Source organism: Crocodylus siamensis, chromosome 1 (assembly GCF_052110815.1).
Source record: "Crocodylus siamensis isolate JL-2025a chromosome 1, ASM5211081v1, whole genome shotgun sequence".
Lineage (NCBI taxonomy): Eukaryota > Metazoa > Chordata > Crocodylia > Crocodylidae > Crocodylus > Crocodylus siamensis.
This window is the reverse complement of record NC_143395.1, coordinates 305,982,201-306,005,607: the sequence shown is the minus strand read 5'-3', so window position 1 is coordinate 306,005,607 and position 23,407 is coordinate 305,982,201. Positions and strand designations below refer to the sequence as shown.

Below are 23,407 nucleotides of genomic sequence, written 5' to 3'. Positions count from 1 at the left end.
TCTTAAAGAACATGATCTTATTCTATCCTCATATTAAAAACACTATTAATTTTGTAGGGTGTGTGTGCATGTGTGTAAGGGGTTGTTGTTTAGGTTTTGGGGTTTTTTTTTAACTATATACTAGAATGTTACAAAAATGCAATATATTCATATTAGAAAACAATTTTATTGTCCTAATGAAAACATGGCCAAATGGAAAAGAACTCAGGTGAGTTACTAGACAATAAAATTAATGTGTCTAGACATTAAAATAGATGTGGTTTTTTCCTCTGCACAAGTTTCTTCTAATGTGAACATTTTTCTCCAAAAGCAGATAGATTAATTTAAAGTAGAAGTTACTGCATACGTTAAACATGTGGAATTTTAATTTGTTCAGACTTTAGTGAAACTATTTGCTAATGCCTTTTTGTTCAAGAGGTCAAAGGATATCTTTGTCAGTTAATAAATTATGCATTTTTCAGTTGTCAACATCTATCTATATTGTTATTTTTATAATGGGGCATACTGTTTATTGATAACCACCTCTTAAATTTGCCATTTAGCTACTTTTTCAAGTCACAGTGGATAAATCTTTTGGCGATTTGACCAACAGAGATATTTTAAGATGATTAAAGATTCACATAAATTGATTAAATGTGTCATACAATTTTAAAGATGTCGTTAGTGACAATTACCTTTATCTTATTTAAAAGATGATCCACTTCGCACAATTAAGATGGAAAAACTATTTTTTTAAATTTAAAAAAATCTGTAGACTGTTTCAAGCATGAAGGATATTTCCCAACCTTTTCTTTGGTGAGATGGATAATAACTCTCAGCTGTGGACTTATGGGTTTATAGGTCTTTCATGCTTATGTAAGAAGAAAGATTGCTCTTCACGAATGAGATACTCTAATCATCTCTTAAGTACATGATTTTATCAATTTAAGACATATCAAACTTGTTCAAAAGTTTTGTGGGGGTTTCAAACCATGAAGAAACCCCATCTATTAATTAAATAGTCTTTACACTGTTTTACTTACAAAGATACTCTGTCTTATTACTTAGAAATAAAGTGCCGATAAAATATGGCGGCTTGAAATAACTGTCTATAATGAGGAAAAATCTGAGGACCTATTTCTGCCCTACAGGTGCACTTATATTACTTTGGTTGAGGCTTCATGGTGATCCTGAAAGCAGAATTTGGCCTCTGTACAGAAAGATTCTTTCTGTATGTGAGGGAGTGGGGCCTAGGAGCAGACGTGAACTCCCTAGCGCCCCCTACCGTCACTCACGGTGGACTCAGCACCCTCAGAATCTCGCCCGCCACGACTTTGATCTTGAATGGTTAAATGGGAGGCTGCCTTTATTCCCCTGGTGAACGGTATGCGTGTTCTTGCCCCTACTCCAAATGGGGCGCCTCCGTGCGCCCCTCCCTTAAGGGGTATGCGTGCCTCCAAACCTCCCCTTTAGCACGCCCCAAGCCTCGCAGCTGTTCCGTGGGACGTTGTACAGTCCCCTGCCCCTCAGGTGCTCTCTCCCTGGCACCCTGGGCTCGTCGCCCACCTGGCGCCCCCTGGGCCGGGCTCCTACCCACCGGCCTGTTACCGGCGCCCCGGGGCCTGTCTCTCCGGTATCGCCCCCTCTGGGGCCTCGCCCACTCTGGGGCCTATACCGTGCCTCCTGTACTTCGCCCCCTCTGGGGCCTCGCCCACTCTGGGGCCTATACTGCACCTCTCGCGCTACGCCCCCTCTGGGGCCTCCCCCACTCTGGGGCCTGTACCGCGCCTCTCTCGCTACACGTTTCCCGCTCTTGGGGCTCAGGTGGCCGTAGCCGTGCCTGGCCCCTCCGACCCTACTGGGTCTTTGCCAAGAATCCTGGGTTGGGCTCAGGCGGCCGGAGCCTTACCTGGCCTCCCCGACCCTACTGGGTCTTTATCAATCAGAGCCTGCCCCACGCTGGGGCCCGGGCCACGGCTCGCGCACCCACCGCCCCACGCTGGGGCCCGGGCCGCAGCTCGCGCGGCCGCCGCCCCACTACCTGGCACAGGACACCTCCGTGCTCCTGTGACACTGTAATATCACAGTGCCATGATAGAATTTGACTGAAATATCATAGAATCTGTTATTTATGTTCCAGATAATGAAAAATGGCCTGTAGGCAGAAATTGGCCACACCAAACACACAATAATTTCGCATATTAATTTAAGTATTGTTATGATTGTGACAACGTATTCCAAGAAAGCCGTGCTAAGAGATAGAAGGTGAGAATAAGTGATTTTTTTTCTTACATCTATAGTTTATATGTAGGCTGATAAATATTATATTGTGATTTCTTATATTGATTTAATTGTTCACTAATTCATCTCTGAGGAGCAGTTGTTGGTTTCTCTTAAGGCAGCAATTGGCTGGTTCTTTGAATTTACCATATAATAATTAGCTGGTAGACAAACTCTAAAATTTCCAGTAAAATACTTCAATTGAATATTGACTTCTTGACAAATTCATCAAAATTGGGAAATAGTTCTTATTTAGATAATAGAATTATCTTCCTTTTTTGGCTGAGTGAGAACCAAACTGGAAAACTGTATTTAAATATAGAGGTAAATATTGTTCCATCTAAAACCTATGGTGAGAACTTGCCAAGTTATGTACAGAAGTGCTATGAAATTAAGGAAAATTATGCTACCTTAACTTTATTCCCTTTGTACATACATTATGACAAAACCTGTCAACACATTATGAGAAGTAGCTGGAGATAGTGTAATGGCATGGTTTTTTTATACAGCCATGCATTTGCGGGTCTATTTTTCATTCTGATAGGTCTAATTTAACAGTACAGTATATCTTTACTGACTTAAATTTAGTATATTAGGCATTATCTTCCCAAAGGTGTATGTGTTAACCATTTGTCATCATGGAGATAGCACATATCTAAAAGAATGCTTATTTTCCATCTTAGATAGATGCACCTCTTTGAGAGTAATTTGCTTAGCAGTATTTTGTAAGCTGACTCAGAATTTGTTAGGCATGAATTTATAGCCTGGGTTATGCCAGAGTTCAGACTACATGATGGTAACAGTCCCTTATGGCCTAAAAATCATTTTTTGTTTTGCTAGGTTTGTGCTGAAGTGGAGATCACTTGTATTTTTCTGTGACCTATCTTATTATTTTTAATCAGAATCAATTTTTTTTGAGTGCAGCTTTTAGAAAACATCGTTTTGGTCCATGACTTGTGTGTTACTGATGTTAAAAGTATTAATACATTTTATTGAAAAAGTAAAACTATATTAGAAATTAACTCTTCCATAAATAGGTATCAAATGTTATGCTTTCCCAAATGCTACATGCTTAATTGTACTGTACATCAATGGTATAGCTATTTTAACATATATAGTGCAACTGATGTTGTAGTTATTTAAAAATGTGGGCTTGTGAATAATGTTTTCCTTGTTTTGTCCATGTACTTAGAGTGAATTATTTAACTGTGTTCTTCCATTTGTTATTCACACAAATATTTTTGGTGTTTATTTTGCAGACACATAAGTGTTCATTTTTTTCCATAAATCTTGCAAAGATTAAAATTTTGCATTTGCTGCTGCTACAACATTAATATAATGGCTTTGCCATTCAAGTAATGTAGCTTTGGTGTGGAATGTCCTCACTTATTATTACACACACGCACGCACGCGTGGGCACGTGTGTGTGTGTATTAGTGCTCTGACTAACCTAATGGAAAGCTTGTTAGTGAAATAAAGTAAATTGTAACAGAGACCACATGAGTAATAGTAAGCCCCGGTTATCAGATTATTCCTGTAACTGTATCTGCAAGCAGCCAGCATTTTTCTAAATCAAGGCAGATTATCAATATACCATATCTTTTTAAAACAAACAAACAAACAAAACATTATTTTAGCACAGGCTTTGACTGCTTCATTGCCTCCTGCTGCAGTCGATCAACTGACATTTTATAGTCCATATATTGCTCATCCAGTCCTCTCCTGAATTTCACTTGTAACCCATATTTTTTCTTTCTCCTCATCTCAACGGTTCCTTCCTTCTCATCTGCCCTGATAGTACCAAAGCCAAGTATCCCTGCTGATCAGTTTTAGTTGTAGCATTTATTTTAGTTTTGTTAAGGGGTGTCTATTTGCAGTCCTGTAATATGATAGCTGTCTGCTGTCAATACCCTTTGATCTTAATTGTTGGTGAAGGGGGTGTGTGCTTTGATTAAAGTGGCTCTCAAGAGCTGCTGCCAGCCCCATGCTCTGCGCTCTTAGAGCTGCTTTAATTAAAGAGCCCACAGTATCATGTGTATTCAGTGTCCCATGCTTTACAATGGCAGCGGGGGCACTTTAACTAAAGCATCCCACTGCCAAAATGTGGGTATGCTGAATATATGTGACATGGAGGCTGCTGGATAGTGGTGTGCAAAGCGAGCCACATTCAATTCAGATTCAGCCCAATTTGGGGGCAGTGATTTGATTCACTGATTTGGATCACCGTCCCAATTTGATTCATCCGAATTTGAAGATTTGATTCTGATTCGGAGAATCAGCAATTCAGCCATAGACACAGCTTTATATGTTTTTTCTATGTATCTCAAGGTACTAGGTGTGGTTTGTGAATGCTGAGATAGTGGGGTGAATGGAGCGTCCCATGGGAAAATGGGGGGGGTCCTCCGCATGCTCAGTATTGGACCCGGTAGTGGACCGGATGCACTTCTGGTCTACTTCCGGGTCCACCACTGAGTTCAGCCCGCTGTGTCTATGGCTGAATCATCGAATCTCTCTGAATTGAATCAGCAACCAAAGCTTCACACAGCCTTACTGTTAGAGTGTGCTAATTAGCATGCTCATCATACTTGCAGCAGACTTGATTAATCGAGTCTGCTTCAATGTGTGCTAATTAGCACATGTCGAAGCAGAGGTCCATCATATGTATAGGTACTCTAAAATACCACCCTGTCCTGCCTGCTGCCTGACTTCAGACTAACAGCTAACTGTGAGAAATGTTAAAAAGTGGGAACTAAATCCTCAGCACATGGATTCAGCTACAGTTTTCTTTCCCCCTTCCCATCTTTTATATGGGGATTTGGTTGAAGGAGACTGAAATGACAGGCAAGAAACAAGATTAGAATAGCTCAAAAGTTACCATTATCCCTTTTTTTCCTTGATCATAATTTAGGCCGGGGGGAGAAAAATACAGTCCATGGGCCGGATGCAGTCTACCAGACAATTTCACCCTGCCCTTGGGTGTCCACCAACTAACTGCACCCCAACCAGCCTACGAGCCTCACTCCCACCCTCATGGGTGAAAGGGCCCATCTCGGTCAGCACACAGCTTCCATGCAGGGCTGCTGCTGCCACTGCTGCGGCTGCAGGGGGCATGCTTAGCTTCCCTGGCATCCCACACACTCTGGGCATCAGGTAGGGAAGTGGTGGGGACAGAGTGGGGAGCTGTAGCTGGGCAGGAGCATGGGGTAGGGGCTGGCAGCAGTGCAGAGCCCACTCCAAGGGAAGTGGCAGGTGCACAGAGCTTGGGTGGGAAGAGTGTGTTGGGGGGTGAACCCCTTACCCACTCCCACCCAGCAGCAGCAGCCAGCGGTGGGCTCTTGGGGCACTCATGCCCAATGCCGGCACTGCCACCTGGCAGTACATGGCTCCAGCCAGTGATGCATATGGCAGCAAGGAGCACAGCCAGGCCAGCCCACCTCTATTGCACAGGGCTGTGTGCAGCACACATGCAGCTCCTGGTACTCATGAGTCACCGTGATAGAAAAGCCCCATGTGATGGAAATGGTTGGCTTTACCACTCTGTGCCATGAAGGTCCCGGGACTGTGCTGGGAAGCAGGGGATGGGGCTCTCCTCCACTTCCAGCAGAGTCCTGGGACCTGCAAGGCAGCGAGTGGTGAAGACAGCTGGCTTCATTGCACAGGGCTTCCCCTGGTTGCGTGTGAGTACCAGGGCTGCAAGTGCCATGAAGAAAGCCCCATGCAATAGAGGTGAGCTGGCCTGGCTGTGCTCCTTGCCACCATGTGCAGTGCTGGCCAGAGCCACACACCACTGAGTGACAGTGCCTGTATGGGGCATGAGCATCCTGAGTGCCCGCCACCTGCTGCACAGCACCAGCAGGGAACTGTGTGCCATGGAGGAGAGTCTAGGGAGTTCCCACAGCTCCCTCCCTCACACCCCACAAATGCTACACACCCACATCCTCACCCCACAACCTCCCCACATATACACCCCCCACATATCCTATTGCTCCCTCCACACACCGAACACCCATCACAAATGCCCCACCACACATGCACACCCACCCCCAAACCCACCCCACACCACGCACACAATATATAAGAGCAAGACTATTTTTGAGTTATCCAGTTACCTCTATATACAGTATACAAACAAAAGTCATGAGAAAAATTTTTTTGTAGTAACATTAAAATATGTTTTAGTAGGTATTTGACTTACAGCATTGGATTTAGTTTTTTCTGGTTCCAAGATGGCAAACCCCACTCCCAAAAGGGACACTTCCGGGGCAAGAGGTGGGACTTCCAGTGGCAAAGGTTAGGGATTAGGGGCAGGACTTCCGGTCCCAAGATGGTGACCAGAGAATGGGGCACTTATTAAGTGGCAAGGCTACCCTTGTGACCCTTGACAGCTCACCAAAACTTATTAAGTGGCCCTTCAGCCAGAATAATTGTCAGCCCCTGATCTAGCCCCTAATTCCCCTGGTAAGCAGTAGTGTAGCGATGGGGAGGCTGGCGGGGGGGCCATGGCCCCAGGTGCCAGCTGGTGGGTGAGGAGGTCCGGCTGGGCTGAGAGGCTGTGCTGCCTCCTGCATTGTAAGTGTGGCCCACCCACTGGCACACCAGGCTGTACGTTTGTTTACCTGTTACAGCAAGAAATTCTGGCTGGTGCCTCTCCTCCGGCATCTGGTGTGCCATGGTGTCAGTTTCCCCATGAAAGTGCCATAGGGCAGGACAGGGGGTTCCACACCCTGCTTGGATCATCCCTGGGGGGGGCTTAAATGTAGGTATTGGCCCCCCAGACATCGGAGATCCACAGTACACCACTGCTGGTAAGTGCTGCTGTTAGTCACCATGACTTGTTAGCTATTACATCACTTAATGTGGCAAAAAAAAAAAGTTTTGAACCTGAAATATAACGTCTATGAATTAACCTAATGATTCTTTCCTTTACTAAGCATTAATATTAGAAGCTAGAGAAGCAGTAAAGCATTAGGTTGTAAAAAGTTTTACAGCTTATAATGATTCAGTAAGAGCAGCTATGCAGATATGAATAAGGATAGGTATTCACAAATGGTGGTATTATGCTTCCCTAAAGGAAATTTAATACAGCATAAGCCAATAGTGATGTAAGATGTAGTAAATAATGGAAAGTGTTTCTACATGTGGGTAGGAATGAGGAGGATGTAGAATTGATTACGATAAAAGCCATTTTAAATTTCTCATCTCTTTTCAGTGTTATGTTTTGGACAAGAGCTTTTTGCTAAAAGGAAATATGCAGGTAGAAATGGAAGGATTTTTTTTTCTAAGGGATTGTAAGGGAAGTTCTGAAGAACACTGCCATCTTTAGTATCTCAGATGTGCATAGTTTTGTTATAAAAAAATATTAATTGTCACAGAGAATATATTTATTTTCCTTTTCTTAAACTTGTAGTTTTACCTGAATGAAAACAAAGGGTATTTAACAGGTACACATTTAGTTAGCAGATGTGTTTCTTCCTTGCCTGAGTTGTTTGTGCAGAATTTGGAAATAACTATCTTTTTTTGAAACTGAATAGTTTCCCTTATAGTCACCAGTTAATCATAACTGTTGCAAATCTACAAGAATTGAAAGAGTGACAAAGTATTAGTCCCATAGCTTAGTTGTCTTAATATCAGAGAGAAAAATGCTGTAAATCTGTGGAAGATGATGGTTTACTAAATAGAAATTTTTTCTTTTACTCTAACTTAACAATGCAAAATATTAAATTATTTAAATCATTCACTTATCACAAACTACAACTACCAAAATATGAAGTAACCAAAACCCAAGTTTGGCTCTTCAGTGCTTACATAGGCCATGAACAGGCATTATGTTTGTGCCGGGGAGAGGTGTTTCTCTTGGCACAAAAAGGCAGCGTACAGCCATTCAAGGGATCTCTTACAAATGAGAGCTGCTTCTTCTGGAAGAAAGTTCTCTGTCTTCCAGCCAGGATGATTCTTCCCTTCTGCACTAACTTGAATGGCTGAATGTTTCTCTCCAGTGTTGAGGACACCCAGTATCCCGCTCTCTGATAGCCATCCCATGGCCGAGCTGTGAGGGAGCCCTGTGGGGCTCTGTTGTTGAGTGCTAATGCTCTGGTAGTCAGTATACAGACCCCAGGTCACCCTGGGTTTAGGCAAGGGGTTGGGGGAGGGTTATTCTCCCCAAGCTTGAACAAGTCCTGGGCATCTGCCTCTTACCCCCAGATAGAGATATGAAGGCCCAGAAAAAAAATGGAATAAAAACATTCTTTTCCAAGGACTCTTTCCTTATTTTCCCAGTGGAAAAATTGGAATTTTGGGGGAAATCTAAAAAAAAAAAAACTCTTATGAAATATTTTTTAGAGTGATGAATGACATGCTTTTTAAGACAAGGTTTTCAAATATTGTTTATTACTGCTGCCCTTTACTCCCTCAAAATGATTTCTGATAACTATACAATATGAAGATGTTTTATGTAAGACACTACAATATTAGATCATTACAATTGGTTGCATGGTAGACATGATACAACTCCCAAATCCAAGATGCATTTCTTCCCTCAGAGAGTGCTGCCATCTGTACAAGAAAAGGAAGGAAGGATCCAGGGCCTCCTTTGCTTGTATATTTCTGCACTGCCTGCAGCCTTCCTTCCTCTGGTGACCTTTGATCACAGGTTTGATGGAGATAGAGTAATATGTCCTCCTCCTGAGTCCTGACTAGGTCCCTCTACCAGGTCATCTCTCTCCTCAAAGTACTGGGAGTGGACACAGGCAGCTCCCTGCTACAGGGAAACAGGCAGCTTATTGCCCTTCTTGCTTGTGTGAAGAAACTGCTAAATTCCTGTTGTTGGTAGCAAAGCCTCAGAAGGAAAAGATATCTAACGATTTTGGTGGTGGAATGGAACCTGTCTCCTCCTGGACCCTGTGACACTGAGATCCATAGAAGTACCTAACAAACTGCCTCTAGTAACACAAAGAAGCTGAAAGTAGACTTTCTGTTTAATGAAAGGTAAGAGGTTCAATTTCATTTAGTTTGGTATATTAAACCATATTTTCAGTTAGTATATTTTCATAATTTATTTAATTCATAATGGAGTTCTTACCAATCTGATGCTTTCTTAGCAAATCACCCTGTACCCTTACCTTAGCAGTGAGGTGAGATCTGAAGGAAGGGGTGGTTCACAGTTGTCGTACTGAGGAGGGCTCCCTTCCATCAGTTACTATATTTTTCACATTCTGTAACCTAGCTGTTAAATTACCCTTTTTTTTGGCCTCAGCAACATGGTGCAACCATCTTCTAATGTATGGAAACACTTCCACACTGCAACTCCAAGTCATTCTGAAAAAATCCTTTGTTCTGCAAATACTGTTAAATTAATCATGCATTTCCAAATGCTGTCAGGATGACCAAACACATCCTTGCATGTATGAAGTGCCCTGCAGACATAAAAAAAAAAATCCTTCGTGTGTGAGTGAAGTAGATCATGATGACAGTGGAAGAAGCACTTGCAAACATTCTCAATCCAGCAGTCCTTCTGCTTCTGTAACATCAGCATCACAAAGTCAATACCATAGGTAAACAGATCTCTCAACCAGCTGTATCCAAAAGATTCCCAATAACTTCGTTTGTAGACAAGATGACACGTGAAAAGCAAGAAAAAATTGACCAAGCGCTTGCAAGAGCAATATATGCTTCTGGGATGCCATTATCAATCACTGAAAATGCACAATGGCAAGCAGCATTTAAATTATTAAGACCATGATACCATTTGCCCAGCAGACATTCTTTGAGCAAGCCTCTTCTAGAGTCAGAATATGAACGTGTAATGCAATCTGTGCATGAAAAAATCAACAAAGCACTCTGTCTTGCGGTACTTACTGATGGGTGGACAAACTTACAGGGAGAAGGAATCATAGACTTTGTGATAACAACACCTCAACCAGTTTTTATGAAAGAATTGAAACAGGAGAGAACAGACAAACCGCAGAGTATATCAGTAGTAAAATATGTGAAGTCCTAAGATGATTGGGAGTGGTAAAGTATTTGCTTTGCTGACTGACAATACAAGTAATATGAAAGCGGCATGGGAGATCATAATGGACAAATATCCACATATTACCCAGTAGGATGTGTTTCCCATGGCCTAAACTTGCTTCTTAATGATTTCATGAAGTTGGACACACTGCAAAAGATCTATAATAGAGGGGGAAAGTTATAAAATATATAAAAACCTACTCACATTGTAGCTGCAATCTTTAAGAAGCAGCAGGAAAAAAAGAATGGGAAGAATAAAATGATGACACTCATACTTTGTAGTAAAACTACATGGGGTGGGTTGGTGATCTCATCTGAAAGTTTACTAAAAAGCAAAACTCTTCAGAAGTAGTCACTGAAGACCTTAAGGTAGTCCAACGCATGAGGAATACTATACTTGGTGTCTTCTGGGTTCAGCTGCACAACTCCCTGAAGATTCTAATGCCAATTTCTTCAGCAGTCACTGCATCTGAATCAGTCAGTGTGCTTTTATCAGCCATTCCTTACCTCATGGCCCAGATAAAATCAACTGTGTTTGACAATGTAAGTATATCTCCACTTACAAGTATGGAAGAAGGAGAAGTGAAAGACTTCATTCACAGGCCAGAGGAATTTTTTTTCCAGTCAATTCATGTTGCTGCATATCTTTTGGATCCAAGATTCAAAGGTAGAAATGTTAGTGATGATAGCCTTGCTACTTCATTTGACTGGATTACAAAACAAGCAACATACTTAGGACTTTATGTTGGCGAGGTACTTTCAAATGTTGCAGAATACAGAACGTGGTCAGGTATTTGGTTTAGGAGTGCAGTCTTGGGGCTCTGCCGAGTATATTCCTTCTGCAGCATGGTGGCTGATATACAACACATCTGACTGGACTTGCTTCAAATTCCTCCATCTTCTGCAGCACGTGAAAGAAAGTAGTCTATGTTAGGAAATATAAACACCAAATCAAGAAATACACTAACCTGTGAAACAGTAGAGAAGCTTGTTTCAATCAATGCAAACCTTAAGTTTTCTGAAGTCCATGAAGATAAAAATGAAGGTTCAGAATCAGGAAATATTGATATTTCAGAAATGGAGTCTGACTCAGATTAGACAGTGAAACTTACGATGCTAATATTTCCAAGGATATATTTGATTAAGTGATATACAAGGGATTTTTTTCTGAGCTCTTTTTCTAAAAATCTGAGTTTCTTCTGTTTCTGGAGAATGCTGGCTGTATGAAAGAGGCTTTCTAAGTCCAGATAATAAAAACTTCCTTTTATTTACTACAATGTCGATGGTTTCTATTTTAAACTTTTATTTTTTTCCTAGTTTTCATGAACTGGCAACAACTAAGACATGCTTAAAAGTACCTTAGGGTGCAGCAGCTTGTGCCTCCAGCTGTAACAATAATTACTAATAATTATTTTAAATGCCTTAGTTTTATTCAAATAATAATAGGGCATTTATCCTTTTAAATTTCATAAATATACTGAACATTACAACTTTACGTGCTAGTTAAGTTATACATAATATATTTTATGTTCTTAATGTAGTAAAGTAATGTATATAGGTAAGAAAATAAATATTGCATATATTTGAATTTTTCAAAAAAAAAAATGGGGGGTAGAAACACGGTTTTTTTCCATACCCTCCGAATATCCAAATATTTTACATCTCACCCCTTGCCCCTACACAGACCAGTTCCAGGGGTAATTTCTCACAGCTGGAACCATTCTGCCTCCTGCTCTATGCACTGTTCCCCCTCCCTTCCACCCCAGGCTGTCATCTCAATTTCAGTGCCATTATTTAGCATGTTTTTGCCCCAAAACTTTAATAAAAAAGCTATTACTTTCTTTTTTGGTAATCTTGTCCCTCTTGAAACTTGCTTGTGGGTCTTGCAACATAGCATCCCTTTTCTTTATCCTTCCCCTGATTCCATTTCTCCACTCTTGTAACCCTCTAGGCTAAGTATAATCTGTCAAAAAGCCCGAGGCTGAATCAGTTCAGCTTTCACAGGTTAGCTAAGCTGTATAGACTGAACCAATAAGTAAGTAAACAGACTTTCACTTTTGATTCTGGAAATGCAGCCTCATGCCTGCAGTGGCCCAGACCAGGAGCTGGGGGATGCTAGAGCACATCTCCCTGCTTGGTTGACACAGACAGTTTGAGCCAAAGCTAGCCCTCCCATCCTGTGAGGGGTTGGTTGTGGTGGGGAAGGTGGAAAGCATCATGGGATGCTGGAGGACTGCAAGTTAACTTGAATCTGGAGGGGATCTGGAGCAGAATTTCAGTAAACTGATTTAACCTAAATCAATTGAGTCTGACACTACATTCATCCAGGGTTTTTGTAAACCGGCTTTGGCCACTTTGAAAGCAGTTTCTGTGCACTGAACTTCTGTCGTGTTACAGATTTGAACCAGTTTCTGATCACTAATACCAGTTTATGTATAACTTCTGTCCCTAGCGCTACACTTCCCACCAGCTCTGTTTCTCTTTCCTCTACATACCTATCTCCTTCTCCAACCAGAACAAATCCACATTCCATGTGGGTACCATCTGCTATTGCCTCCTTATCTCTGAATATATTTGTTCCCACCGTGTTTCGCTCCATGCCAATCACCTAAACCCCTTTCAAGCCACCATTTCTAAATGATTATTTCAGTTGCAATGCCTATTCCATATTCTAGAACTCTGGCAACAACTGAGTATTGTCCATAACCTTCTGAAATTTTAAAGTCCATTTTTATGTGAACCTTTCTACCATATGCTGGCAGCAGCTATAAATGCTAGGTTCTGTATGTAGGGGTTCTTTTTTAAACTGCAAAACAAAACTGGCTTGGGTATCCACCCAAGAACAGGAAAGCGAAATACCTGGGTGCCATCTGAGCAGTATTTATTCACTTACAAGCAATACGTCTGTAAATAAAACAAGAAAAGCATTTATTACAGAGGGAGAGAGCGTGGCATTCATTTGGAAAAACACAGCAACAATAAGTCAATAGTATGCAAATAGGATGTAAATCCCATGCCTGCAATATTTTGGCAGTAGTCCTTCACATCATTTTTCCCACTTTGTAGGCTGAATGGCTAACAAATAAATATCCCTCCAGTATAACACTTTTCCAGTCCATCCATTAACACCACTTATTTGTTACTAGAGCTTAAAAAAGGCCCAGCATCTGGAGGTATATTCATATGGGTTTGCCTCCAGCCCTACAATGAGGAAAATGGCTCTTGCTTCCATTAAGAAATATCCCACTGCCATCTCTGTGTTGTCTTGCCACTGTTGTTCTGTTGCTAGCCACTACTTCAGTGATATCTCGTCTTGCCACTCTGCCTCTGGTTTACATGATAACTCTGTTCTGCTCCTCTGTGTACCTGATAAGAGTTGCATAACACCCCTGCCATCTGTCCCACCTATCACTGGTCACAGCTCTACAGTTGCTGGGTAGCAGGTGCCTTGCTTTTGCTGCTATTGTGACCTTGTATTTCACTACCACAATAAATCAGAGTTCTACCCCCTAATCTAGCCTTAAGTGCTTTCAGCTCTTAGTGATTTTGCTGCATAGAGGGAACACCTCTTTTTTGCACTGTCTCTTCCTTTCTAGGTGGGAGCTTTATACTAGGACTCTGTGAAGCTTCAGTTGCTGATTTGATTTTGGGGAGATTTGACCCGATTCAGCAGCTGAATCTCTGAATCGAAATTGAATCAGAAGACAAATAAAAAGATCCAAATCGATTCAAAACCTCGGAATCATTTTGAAAAAGATTCGGAAGAGATTTGGCAATTCAGGCAGTCCCCGCTCACCACTGCAGGGAGCTGTACCCAGACTCTGTGCCAGTAAGTAGGGGGTGGGGAGGAGAAGGTTGGAAAAGGGGCGAAGGGCCCATGGGGGGACCTCTGCCAAGCCCCATCCCCTGCCTGCTCCCCCAGCCTCCCTGAGCGCTCCCTGATCCCCACCTGCTCTCCCAGCACCATCAATAGCTGCCCTGCCTAGCCCCAGCATCCTACCACTTAAAAAAAAAAAAAAAAAAAGTCCCGCACTCACTGGTTGCTACAGAGGCCATTGGGGTGTCTGGGGGGCTCGTGGCAGAGCCCCCCCCACAGTGCAGGGTTGTGGGGGGCAGCGGGTATTGCCCCCACTCTTAGCAGCAGCCAGTGAAGGTGGGTTTTTTTGTTTATTTTGGGGGGGGGTTTAAGTGCCAGGACGCCAGGCCCGGGCAGGGCAGCCACTAACGGATCTGGAAGAGCTGGTAGGGGATGGGACCTGTTCGATTTGGAGATTCGTCTGATCCAGAAGCAGCCAAATCACCAAATCAGATTTGGCCAAATCAGTTCGGGACAGTGATTGGAATCACCAAATCGAATCACTGTCCCCCAAGTCAGCTGAGTCCAAAGCAAATACTAGCCACTTCACACAGGCCTGCTCTATACCTCTGCTACCTAGGGGGGAAACTCAGTGAAATCCAGTCAGCTTTGTTTTTTAAGCTCTGCTGGTCAGTAAGGGGGAGGATTCAAACCCTGAAACTGCCTTCTAATGGTAAGATAAGAGAACCTTGCCTTTTAACTTCTTCACTTAGTAGGCATGCCTGGCTTTTGGCTCATTCCCCTATTACCCAAAATGGCAGGAGTAGATGGCAGGAGTGTTATGCAACTCTATCAGGTTAGGTTGAGAATACCCCCCCTTCTCTCCCCTTCACTCAGGGCATATTTAGATACAAGTCTGTTACCCCTTTGTTCACACCATGATGATGGGGACATTTCCTCCTGCATGTAAGATCAGTAAATATAAATCCAAATGAGTATTTGTATTGGCATTTCCTATGTAAATGAAGTTCACCAATAAATTATACAGGAGTTTCGTCTTTTTGACATCCCAGCTAAAGGCTTTACATATGTTTTGAGAACCAATTTCAGTGGTAATGTAAATGGTAGTGTAATTTCCATATCAAGAAACAACCAATGTAACTTGCCAAGAAGAGGGAAGGGCAGCAAAAACAATCAGTTGGAGAGTCCCTGCCCTGCTCCCTAGATGTGCAAGTTTGCAGTAATACTGATCTTTTGTGTCTGTGTCAAATAAGTATTTGGCTGTGTAGGATATTAGTTTCAGTTTTCTTAAATTGTATATCACACAGTCTTACACCAAGTTTAGCCATAATTTTTTCTGTTTAGATGTGTCATTTTCATGACCAAATAGGCAGATAAAGAGCAAGCTTATACATTCTTTGTTTACTTGTTCATATACTATACCTTTTGATGTCATATTACATGAATAGGAAAACTGTTATATAAATTTAAAAACTGCATAGCCTTTGCTTAACTATTAAGTAAAGGCTTTTCAGCCATAAACTTTCTTAGTACTTTTTTGCTGTTTGGAGGAGTATGCGTAACTAAAAGCTAATGAGTGTAAGAGAGGTTGACAACTTTGGTTTTGTTCCTGATTTGCTGTCAAAGCACCTTTAGCATGTTAAAAAATGGAGAGGAGTTAGTTTCATCCTTAGGCTAAGCAATAGTTCTAAGGCTAAATCCTTCACTTAGTAGCTTTACACCAACTGCTCCTCAACTAAACATCTAACTGGATGGTGTTGCCATATAAACCTAGTTCAGTGAATGGCCAGAACTTGGATTTGAGTGCAACTGTTGGGTGCGATGGGGGTACCTTGAATATCAGTTATCAGCTGCATGATTCTGAGAAGGTTGCTTATCAGCGAATTTATGTGAATGAGTTTGCAAAAATTTAATCCAACTTGTGATATTTAAATTTTGTTTGTAAATTTTGAGATAGTTTGGTTCTTCAAGGGTGTGCTTGTATATGTATAGATGCCTATGGTCTTTGCTGTCAGTAATGTAGTATGGCATGACTGTAAAGAAGTAGTAAGTAGTATCACAAACACTTTAATACTCTTTTTATATGCATATTTTTTAGTACACATTTTGGAACTTTGTACCGAAGAACTTGTTTGAGCAATTCAGAAGAATAGCTAACTTTTATTTTCTCATCATTTTTCTTGTTCAGGTAAGCCATTCCCATTTCTTTAATAATTTACACACCTTCTAGAAAAATATTTTTGGAAGAGGTTTAACAACCCCCTCCCCCCCCCCAACTGTTTTCAGACTCACCACTTTGATGACAGGGAGAAATAGATCAGTAGTCAGCAACATTGCTGATAAATTAAAAACAAGCTCTTTAACACATGTACTAATATCAGTCCAACCTGGGGGAAAATGGTACAGTTGTTACAATCTGATGATTAATGTGTCATAAAATGTGGGTTTTGAAAATTTGTATTGAACAGCTGCTTAACGGATGTACTCCTGCAGTTGAATTGGGGAAGGGTTATGGGTACTATTTAGAAGTGCCACCACCATAGTTGGCATGTTGATGAAGTTCATTACAACTGATATAGTCTCAATGTATATGGAGAGAGTTCCAGCTAAAAGTAGTCTGCCCGAATCAATGTGGACTAACAGATTAATATAGGGGCACTAATATGATCATTGTCTAATATGACATATTTGAGTAATTGGAGGCTGTCATTTTTTAGGCTTCATAATTCTACACTTTTCCTTACTATACCATGCACTAAATGTAACAGAGATACATTAAGTTTGAACAAAAGACTCTTGCAGGAGTTTGCTTGCTTATTTGTCTGGATAGCTACAAGCAATAGTGATACAGATTCTTGGAACAGTATTGAGAGATAAGGATTTTGGGACCAGAACATGGAACAGTTTTGATTTTGACCTGGAACCCTATGTCTGATTTGCTTTTTTACCTCTAATTGCAAAAGTTCTCAGTAGTTTTGTGGAGTTTTTTCTTTGATGAGAGCTATGATGACAGCATGCGTGGGTCTGCTTTAACTGCCAACAATTACCAGATAATTTACCTTCTAAAGCAGCCACTATCTTAATTGCAGTTAGTGTAACCTTTATTTATTGAGCACTTGAAGAAACAGGTGAGCACTCCAGCCCACATATTTTAACTTTTTAAATTAGTGAAGTGTTTACTAGAACTTAACAGTTCTTCCAAATTACAAACAAGCTTTCAGATTAAAGAAAAGTCTTAGGAATAATCTATTAGGTTACCTACCCTGTACAGGGGAGGAGGTCTGGGTACATTGGTACTTTTATTGAATTTTTTATAGAGGTGCACCGATAAATTGATCCGATATTGGATAGGCACCAATATAAAGAAAATGAACTGTATCGGAAATCAACCTGATGTTGGCGATAAATGCCCATGCATGCATGCAGCTGCAGCACAGCACATAGACAGCGAGATGCACAGTCTGGCAACTTGGAGAGCTGTGTGCAGCTGGTAAGTCTGTTGTGGGTTGGGCGGGCAGATCAAGGCTCTCTGTGGTGAGGGAGAGAGTGGAGCTGGGGTTGGGGCAGGGGCTAAGGCAGGCACTGCCCAGCTGGGGTAGGGCAGGACACAGGATGGAGCTGCAGCTTGTCCAGGAAGTGTGGGGAGAGTGGGGTGGCTCCTGCCACTGCACACACCCCAGGAGAGCATGGTGGGGGGCATATGCCCCTGGATCTATGCAGGATGCAGGCAGGATGGGCTGCAGCTGCGGGCTGGGGCTGGGGTTGTGCTGGGCTCTTCCCAGTATATGGGGGGCTGGGGCAGGAGCTGGGCCAGGGTGGTGCTCGGGTTGGGCGGTGATAGCTCTGGGGGAGCAGTGAGGGGGCTACAGCAAAATTTGGGGCGGCTGCAGCCCCCTCCCAGCACTGCCGCTGCCCACCCTGAGCACAGCTCCAGCCCAGTCCTTGCCCCTCCCCTTCACATGCCAGGAAGAGCCCAGCACGGCCCCGGCCCCAGGCTGCAACTGCAGCCCACCCCACCCATGTCACACAAATCCAGGGACACACATCCCCTGTGCCCTCCCATGGTGTGCACAGTGGTGGGAGCCTCTCTGCACCCCCGCATCAGCTGTGACTCCATCCTACACCCACCCCGCCCCTGCTCGGCCATGCCTACCCTAGCCCCAACCCCAGCCCCACTCTCTCCCTCACCATGGGGGGCGTTGATCTGCCCCCCCACACCTCTTCCCTTGCACTTCCCCTTTTACCACACCAGACTTACCAGCTGCACGCAGCTTTATTGGAAATTGGATCAGCATCAACCATTATGCCTCCTTAAAAATCGGCTATCGGCCCTCAAAATCTCTATTGGTGAACTCCTAATTTTTAATGTTCAGAGTACCACATGGTTATTATTAGCCAATCATCTCATAATGCAACTATGTAAATATTATCTACATTTTAGATATAGGGAAAATTAAGGCAAATAAGTGATTTGCTCACAGTTACACATAGTAAGCTAGGAGCAGAATTCTGGACTTCCTGTTCTCACCATTAGGCTTATTCCCTCTTATCTGGTTTCATTAAAGAATTCTTCTACCAAAAAATTCTGAAGAAGTGTGAAGGGTGGGAATCAGAAAAGCAGGCCATAGACATTTCCAGAAGTCTAACTTATATGCTCTTGCTTAACTGAATACATCTGTACATAAATAGATGGATGTGTTTACATACATTTCTAAACGCAGAGCAAAAGGAACATATTTTTATAAAGACAAATTACATTTATTTCTCAGTGTATTTAATTTTTTTTAATAGTAAGCTTCCATATATGTGGTTATACTAGTCTATTTTTAAATACAATCCAAATGTTTTGCTTGGAAAAATGAATATTGTTGTATAAATTTATGTAAACAGTTTGATTTGGTGGGGGGCTTTTTGTGTTGCAGTTAATTATTGATACACCAACCAGTCCGGTAACAAGTGGACTTCCATTGTTGTTTGTCATCACTGTAACAGCTATCAAGCAGGTGAGAATTTTATGAACAAAAATGTGAAATTGAAAGTTGCACAAATGTGTTATGTTAGAATTCCTTTCTTTCTTAACTTTTCCTGTTACTTTGGCTTAGGGTATAGGGAAAAGGAAAAGTCTTTTTTATTTTTTGCATTCTCTGAGAACCTAATTTTTTTATTCTTTGACTCTGTGGTGTATTATGCACAATGCTGTTGTTTTAAAAACTTTGGCTTTCATTTATTCAACAAAACCTTCAAAATGTTTCATAATATAATTTTGTATTCGTTGTCACTGTGTGCCAAGGAATAGTTTACCCAGTTGAATCAACTGAACTTTAAATTAGTTCACAAATATTTATTCAGCTATATCTTAAAGAATTTTCCTAAAAAATAGAGAGAGATAACATGTTAGTCTGAGGTCAGGCAAAAGGCAGGGCAATGTGGCATCTTAGTTTCTAAGGTGCTACTCTGTGTTATGACAATGAAAATGCATAGGTGCAGAATATCAGAATTAAGTTATGGAACAAAACCATGATTCTTATTTGTGAGGAAATGTCATTGATAGTGTTACAGTATGTACAGTCTGCTTTACATTATTCCCACAAAAAGGGCATTCAAGGTTATTGTGTATTAATTTTTGCTAAAGTTCATTGCCAGTTTATAATAAAACACTTATGGACCTTTTAAATAATTGCTGATCGCACAATATAAGAATCCCTCAAATTTAATTAAAAAATGATTCTGTGTAACTTAAAATAATAATGAAGTGGATACTTGCCATATAATGTATTGGGATCCTCCATAACAAAGGTTGGGGTATTCAAATAGAATAACATTTATGCTCATATGGACTTGTATTGGTCTGGCCTGACATTTTTTCTGATTTCAAATTAGCATTAATTTAAGGGAATGGATTATGGCAATTTGTTGTTTCATGACCCCATTTCTTCAGTGGTGTCAGTTAATACAAACTGCTGGCCCTGTGAAATCCCACTGAAACTCCAAAAAACCATACGTGAACATAAAGATCAATCTTAAATCAAGGATATCTTCAGTAGATTGGGGCCTAAATGAATGTAGCTTTACCATGAAGTTTCTATTTCTTTTTGTCTAATCAGTTCAGACTGATGGCTTTTCCTTCTGTAGATCTGCTGTGCAGGATGTTAATACTATAAAGATACTAGAATTTCAGATGAGTTAAACATGCCCAACCTGTCCTTTTTCAAACACTCAGGCCATGTCCAGACATGAGTGAACATTTGGTTCCCCAGGGACAACTAGCAGTGGCATACCTTGTGCCACTGCTGGTTGTCCCTGGGGAACAGCTGTGCCATGTGAGCTCTGGCTCACGGCAAATTACTTTGGGTGGGATAGGGGAAGCTGGGACCATTAGTGGGCTGGCCCCAGCAGCCCTACCTGGGGTCCATTACATTAATACTTTTACATCTACATCAGTTCTCTTTTCACTTCTCTATTCACTTTTTACTTCTGTTTACTTCTCTATTCACTTCTGGATGCAGTGCATATTGTTGATATTGTTTTATGCTGGGATTTTCAAAAGTGCTTAAGAAAAATTTTTTTGTTGAATTTCAGTGACATTTAAGCATCTTGGAATCCCTCTCAAAAATCTCAGTCTTAAACACCAAGTAGCATAGGTCCTGAGTGTCCAAAGAATCATCCCTTTCTTAATTATAAATATTAACATAGTTATAATGGACAAAAGGGCTTCCTTTTGAGTTGAAGGTCATGCATCCTGTAATTTTCTTTGCCTGATGTTGAAAAGAAGTCTGAGGAGTCTGAGTGCTAGTGACACTTGTTTACTTGGGCCTTGACATGTTATATCATTTTTTTAAATTTGTGCATTCCCAGATATGTAATGAGTGTGTTTCTAGAAAGTCAAAGATAAAAACAGCTGAGAAATGAATTTCCTAAAAAAAGCTGAAAACCTATGCTTAAATAAAGAGTGGTAAGTTGTGACATGCATTGTTGGTAGCTGTTGCTTTTTTTCCAGTTGCAATTCATCACAAACAGTGTGCTGAATTCTGCCTCTGGATGTATAGCATCAGTTGCCTCATATCTAGAGATTTCCAGGAAATTTAAAGCAAAAGACTTGCTTAGGTCTGCTCTTTGTTTAAATGCCAATTCCACCATCTGGTTTTTTTGCCCATAAAGGGATTGACACAATAGAAATTTGGAGGGTAGAAACTTTCTCCCAAAACAATTTATCCATTATTTTTTTGCCACTTTAACATGAATAAGCTAGTTAAACAAGTGATATTTATGTGTTTGTATAATATGGCTATAAAAACTTGGAAGAATTGTTCCCATCAGATCAGTCATTTTTATATTTACCCTGTTGCATATCATGAACTAGTGAAATAGTTAGCAACCAAAATAAGCACTAGTCTTCAAGGTCTTTGTCAATTTATACCTGACCATTGGTGTGCTGTTTTTAAGCCCAACACTAGTCTCCCCAGTGTGCAATTCAACTTGATCATGGAACCTCTGAGCCCAGTAATCCCAAATCTGTTCTCCTTCTTCTTTGTTCTAAACATCCATTCTGATAGATCAGTGGTTTTCAAATTTCCTAATGTCACAGAACCCTTTCCTATTGCTGCTTCTGTTGTGGAGCTCCTACCCCTGTCCTAAAGAATGACATGGGTCAGGGTGACCTGGCCTGGCAATGACATCACGCTGCCTTCCAGCCGGCTCTGCCATTACCCCCAATTTCTTTGTGGAAGCCAGATGACCTATCGCAAAACCCCAAGATTCTGTGAAACACAGTTTGAAAACCACTGTTGTAGACATACTTCTGAGCACATGTGAAGCAAGGTGAGATAAAGAACACTCCCTGTTCTTCAGAGACCAAGAACGTCCCTTCATTTTTTCACTGCTCTGCTCACTCCATTGGATTGCTTTCACTCACATTATTAACACACATATTGCTTCCTTTCATGTTATTAACACACATTTAATTTTCCGAATAGTAAATTGTTCATGGTTTTATTTTTATTATTTTATCATTATTTCATTTTTAGTAATGAATTTTTTTTATTATTCTTGTAAAATAGATCTGATCTGAAACTTCAAAGTAAAGTTCACATCACTATGTTTTCTTAACTTTATTCCATTCCATTTCACTGTTTTCTAGGGTTATGAAGATTGGCTTAGACATAAAGCAGACAATGCAATGAACCAATGCCCTGTTCATTTCATTCAGCATGGCAAACTGGTTAGAAAGCAAAGCCGAAAATTAAGAGTAAGTAACAACTATTACCAAATACTTTTTAGGGGGTTAGGCTTTAGTTCCCTTCCCCACCCCAAATTAGACAAAAATATAAGCACAAGTTTGCAGTATTCATAATATAAACATGAAAATCCAAACTAGAAAAAATAGATTACACTTGAATAAAATGTTTTAGAAAGTTTTAAAACTCTTTCTTCGTAGCTTCGCTAGGCTCTGCACTTAGCATGTGCCTTTCATTTTCCAATTGATAAAATCTGTTCTTCGCATCAACTTTCATTCATTGTTTGTCTTCCGTTCTCATCCACATTGTTGGTGTTTTCAGTAGGACAGCAATAAAGATGATCAAGGCAGACCCTCTTGATTCAGTTTTAAGGAACAATCCATGGATTATTTCCAATTCTTGTAAAAATGATAGAGCCTAAAATATAACTTTTCATACATTACTAGCCACTCTTTGGAGATGAAGGGTTTACACCTTTGTCCCCTGTATTTATGATAATTTGGGGTTATTATCAGAATCCATGTAAATGTCTGTGAGCAAAATAACTTGGCCTTCTGATTTATTTTTCAGAACCTCACAGATTTAGACGATTGATATTCCAAGCAAAGTGGGGAGGGTTGTTTTGGTTTTTTTATTTGTTTGCTTCTGTTTTTCTTTTAGTACTTCCTGTGGTGACATAACCAACTCTGAAGTTTTCTTTGAAGAGTGCCTGAGACATCCATTTGGGCATTATTATCTCTTCATTAGTCTTTTGAGTAACTTGAAAATTGAGAACATGCATATTTAATGTTAAATCTGTGGTATCAGTCTCTGCCACTGCAGTGGTGGCAGGCACTGTTTCCTTAGAGCAGCAGTGACTCTGTGGCACTTAACTGCAGTAAGCAGAACTGCAGTCCCAAACCCTAGGTGGGCTACAGTTTTGCCTCTCCGCAGGCTGTTAGAGTGCCAGATGCTTTCCCTCCTTCTATCTTGAAGACAGAGAATGGAGAGCACAGCGCTATGGGATGCTGGAGGACCAAGAGACCCCCTGTAGTTCTGTATGTAACTGAATAGATATGCATACTAAAACCCTGCCCTACAAAGGAGT

General features: G+C 41.2%; 1 protein-coding gene across 5 annotated transcripts in view; it reads left to right on the top strand.

Annotated features, from left to right (window-relative positions):
* Positions 1 to 23,407, top strand: part of ATP11A (ATPase phospholipid transporting 11A) — a 235,309-nt gene that overhangs the window by 127,041 nt on the left and 84,861 nt on the right. For 4 of the 5 annotated variants that reach the window (XM_090022063.1, XM_090022084.1, XM_090022074.1 and 1 more), the window contains exons 3-5: positions 16,185 to 16,274; positions 19,009 to 19,089; positions 22,224 to 22,331. In XM_090022063.1, coding sequence (XP_089878189.1) covers positions 16,185 to 16,274; positions 19,009 to 19,089; positions 22,224 to 22,331 — 279 coding nt within the window. Of the gene's footprint in view, positions 1 to 2,119; positions 2,245 to 16,184; positions 16,275 to 19,008; positions 19,090 to 22,223; positions 22,332 to 23,407 lie in introns of all 5 variants that reach the window. The other variant, XM_090022099.1, reaches the window with a different exon arrangement.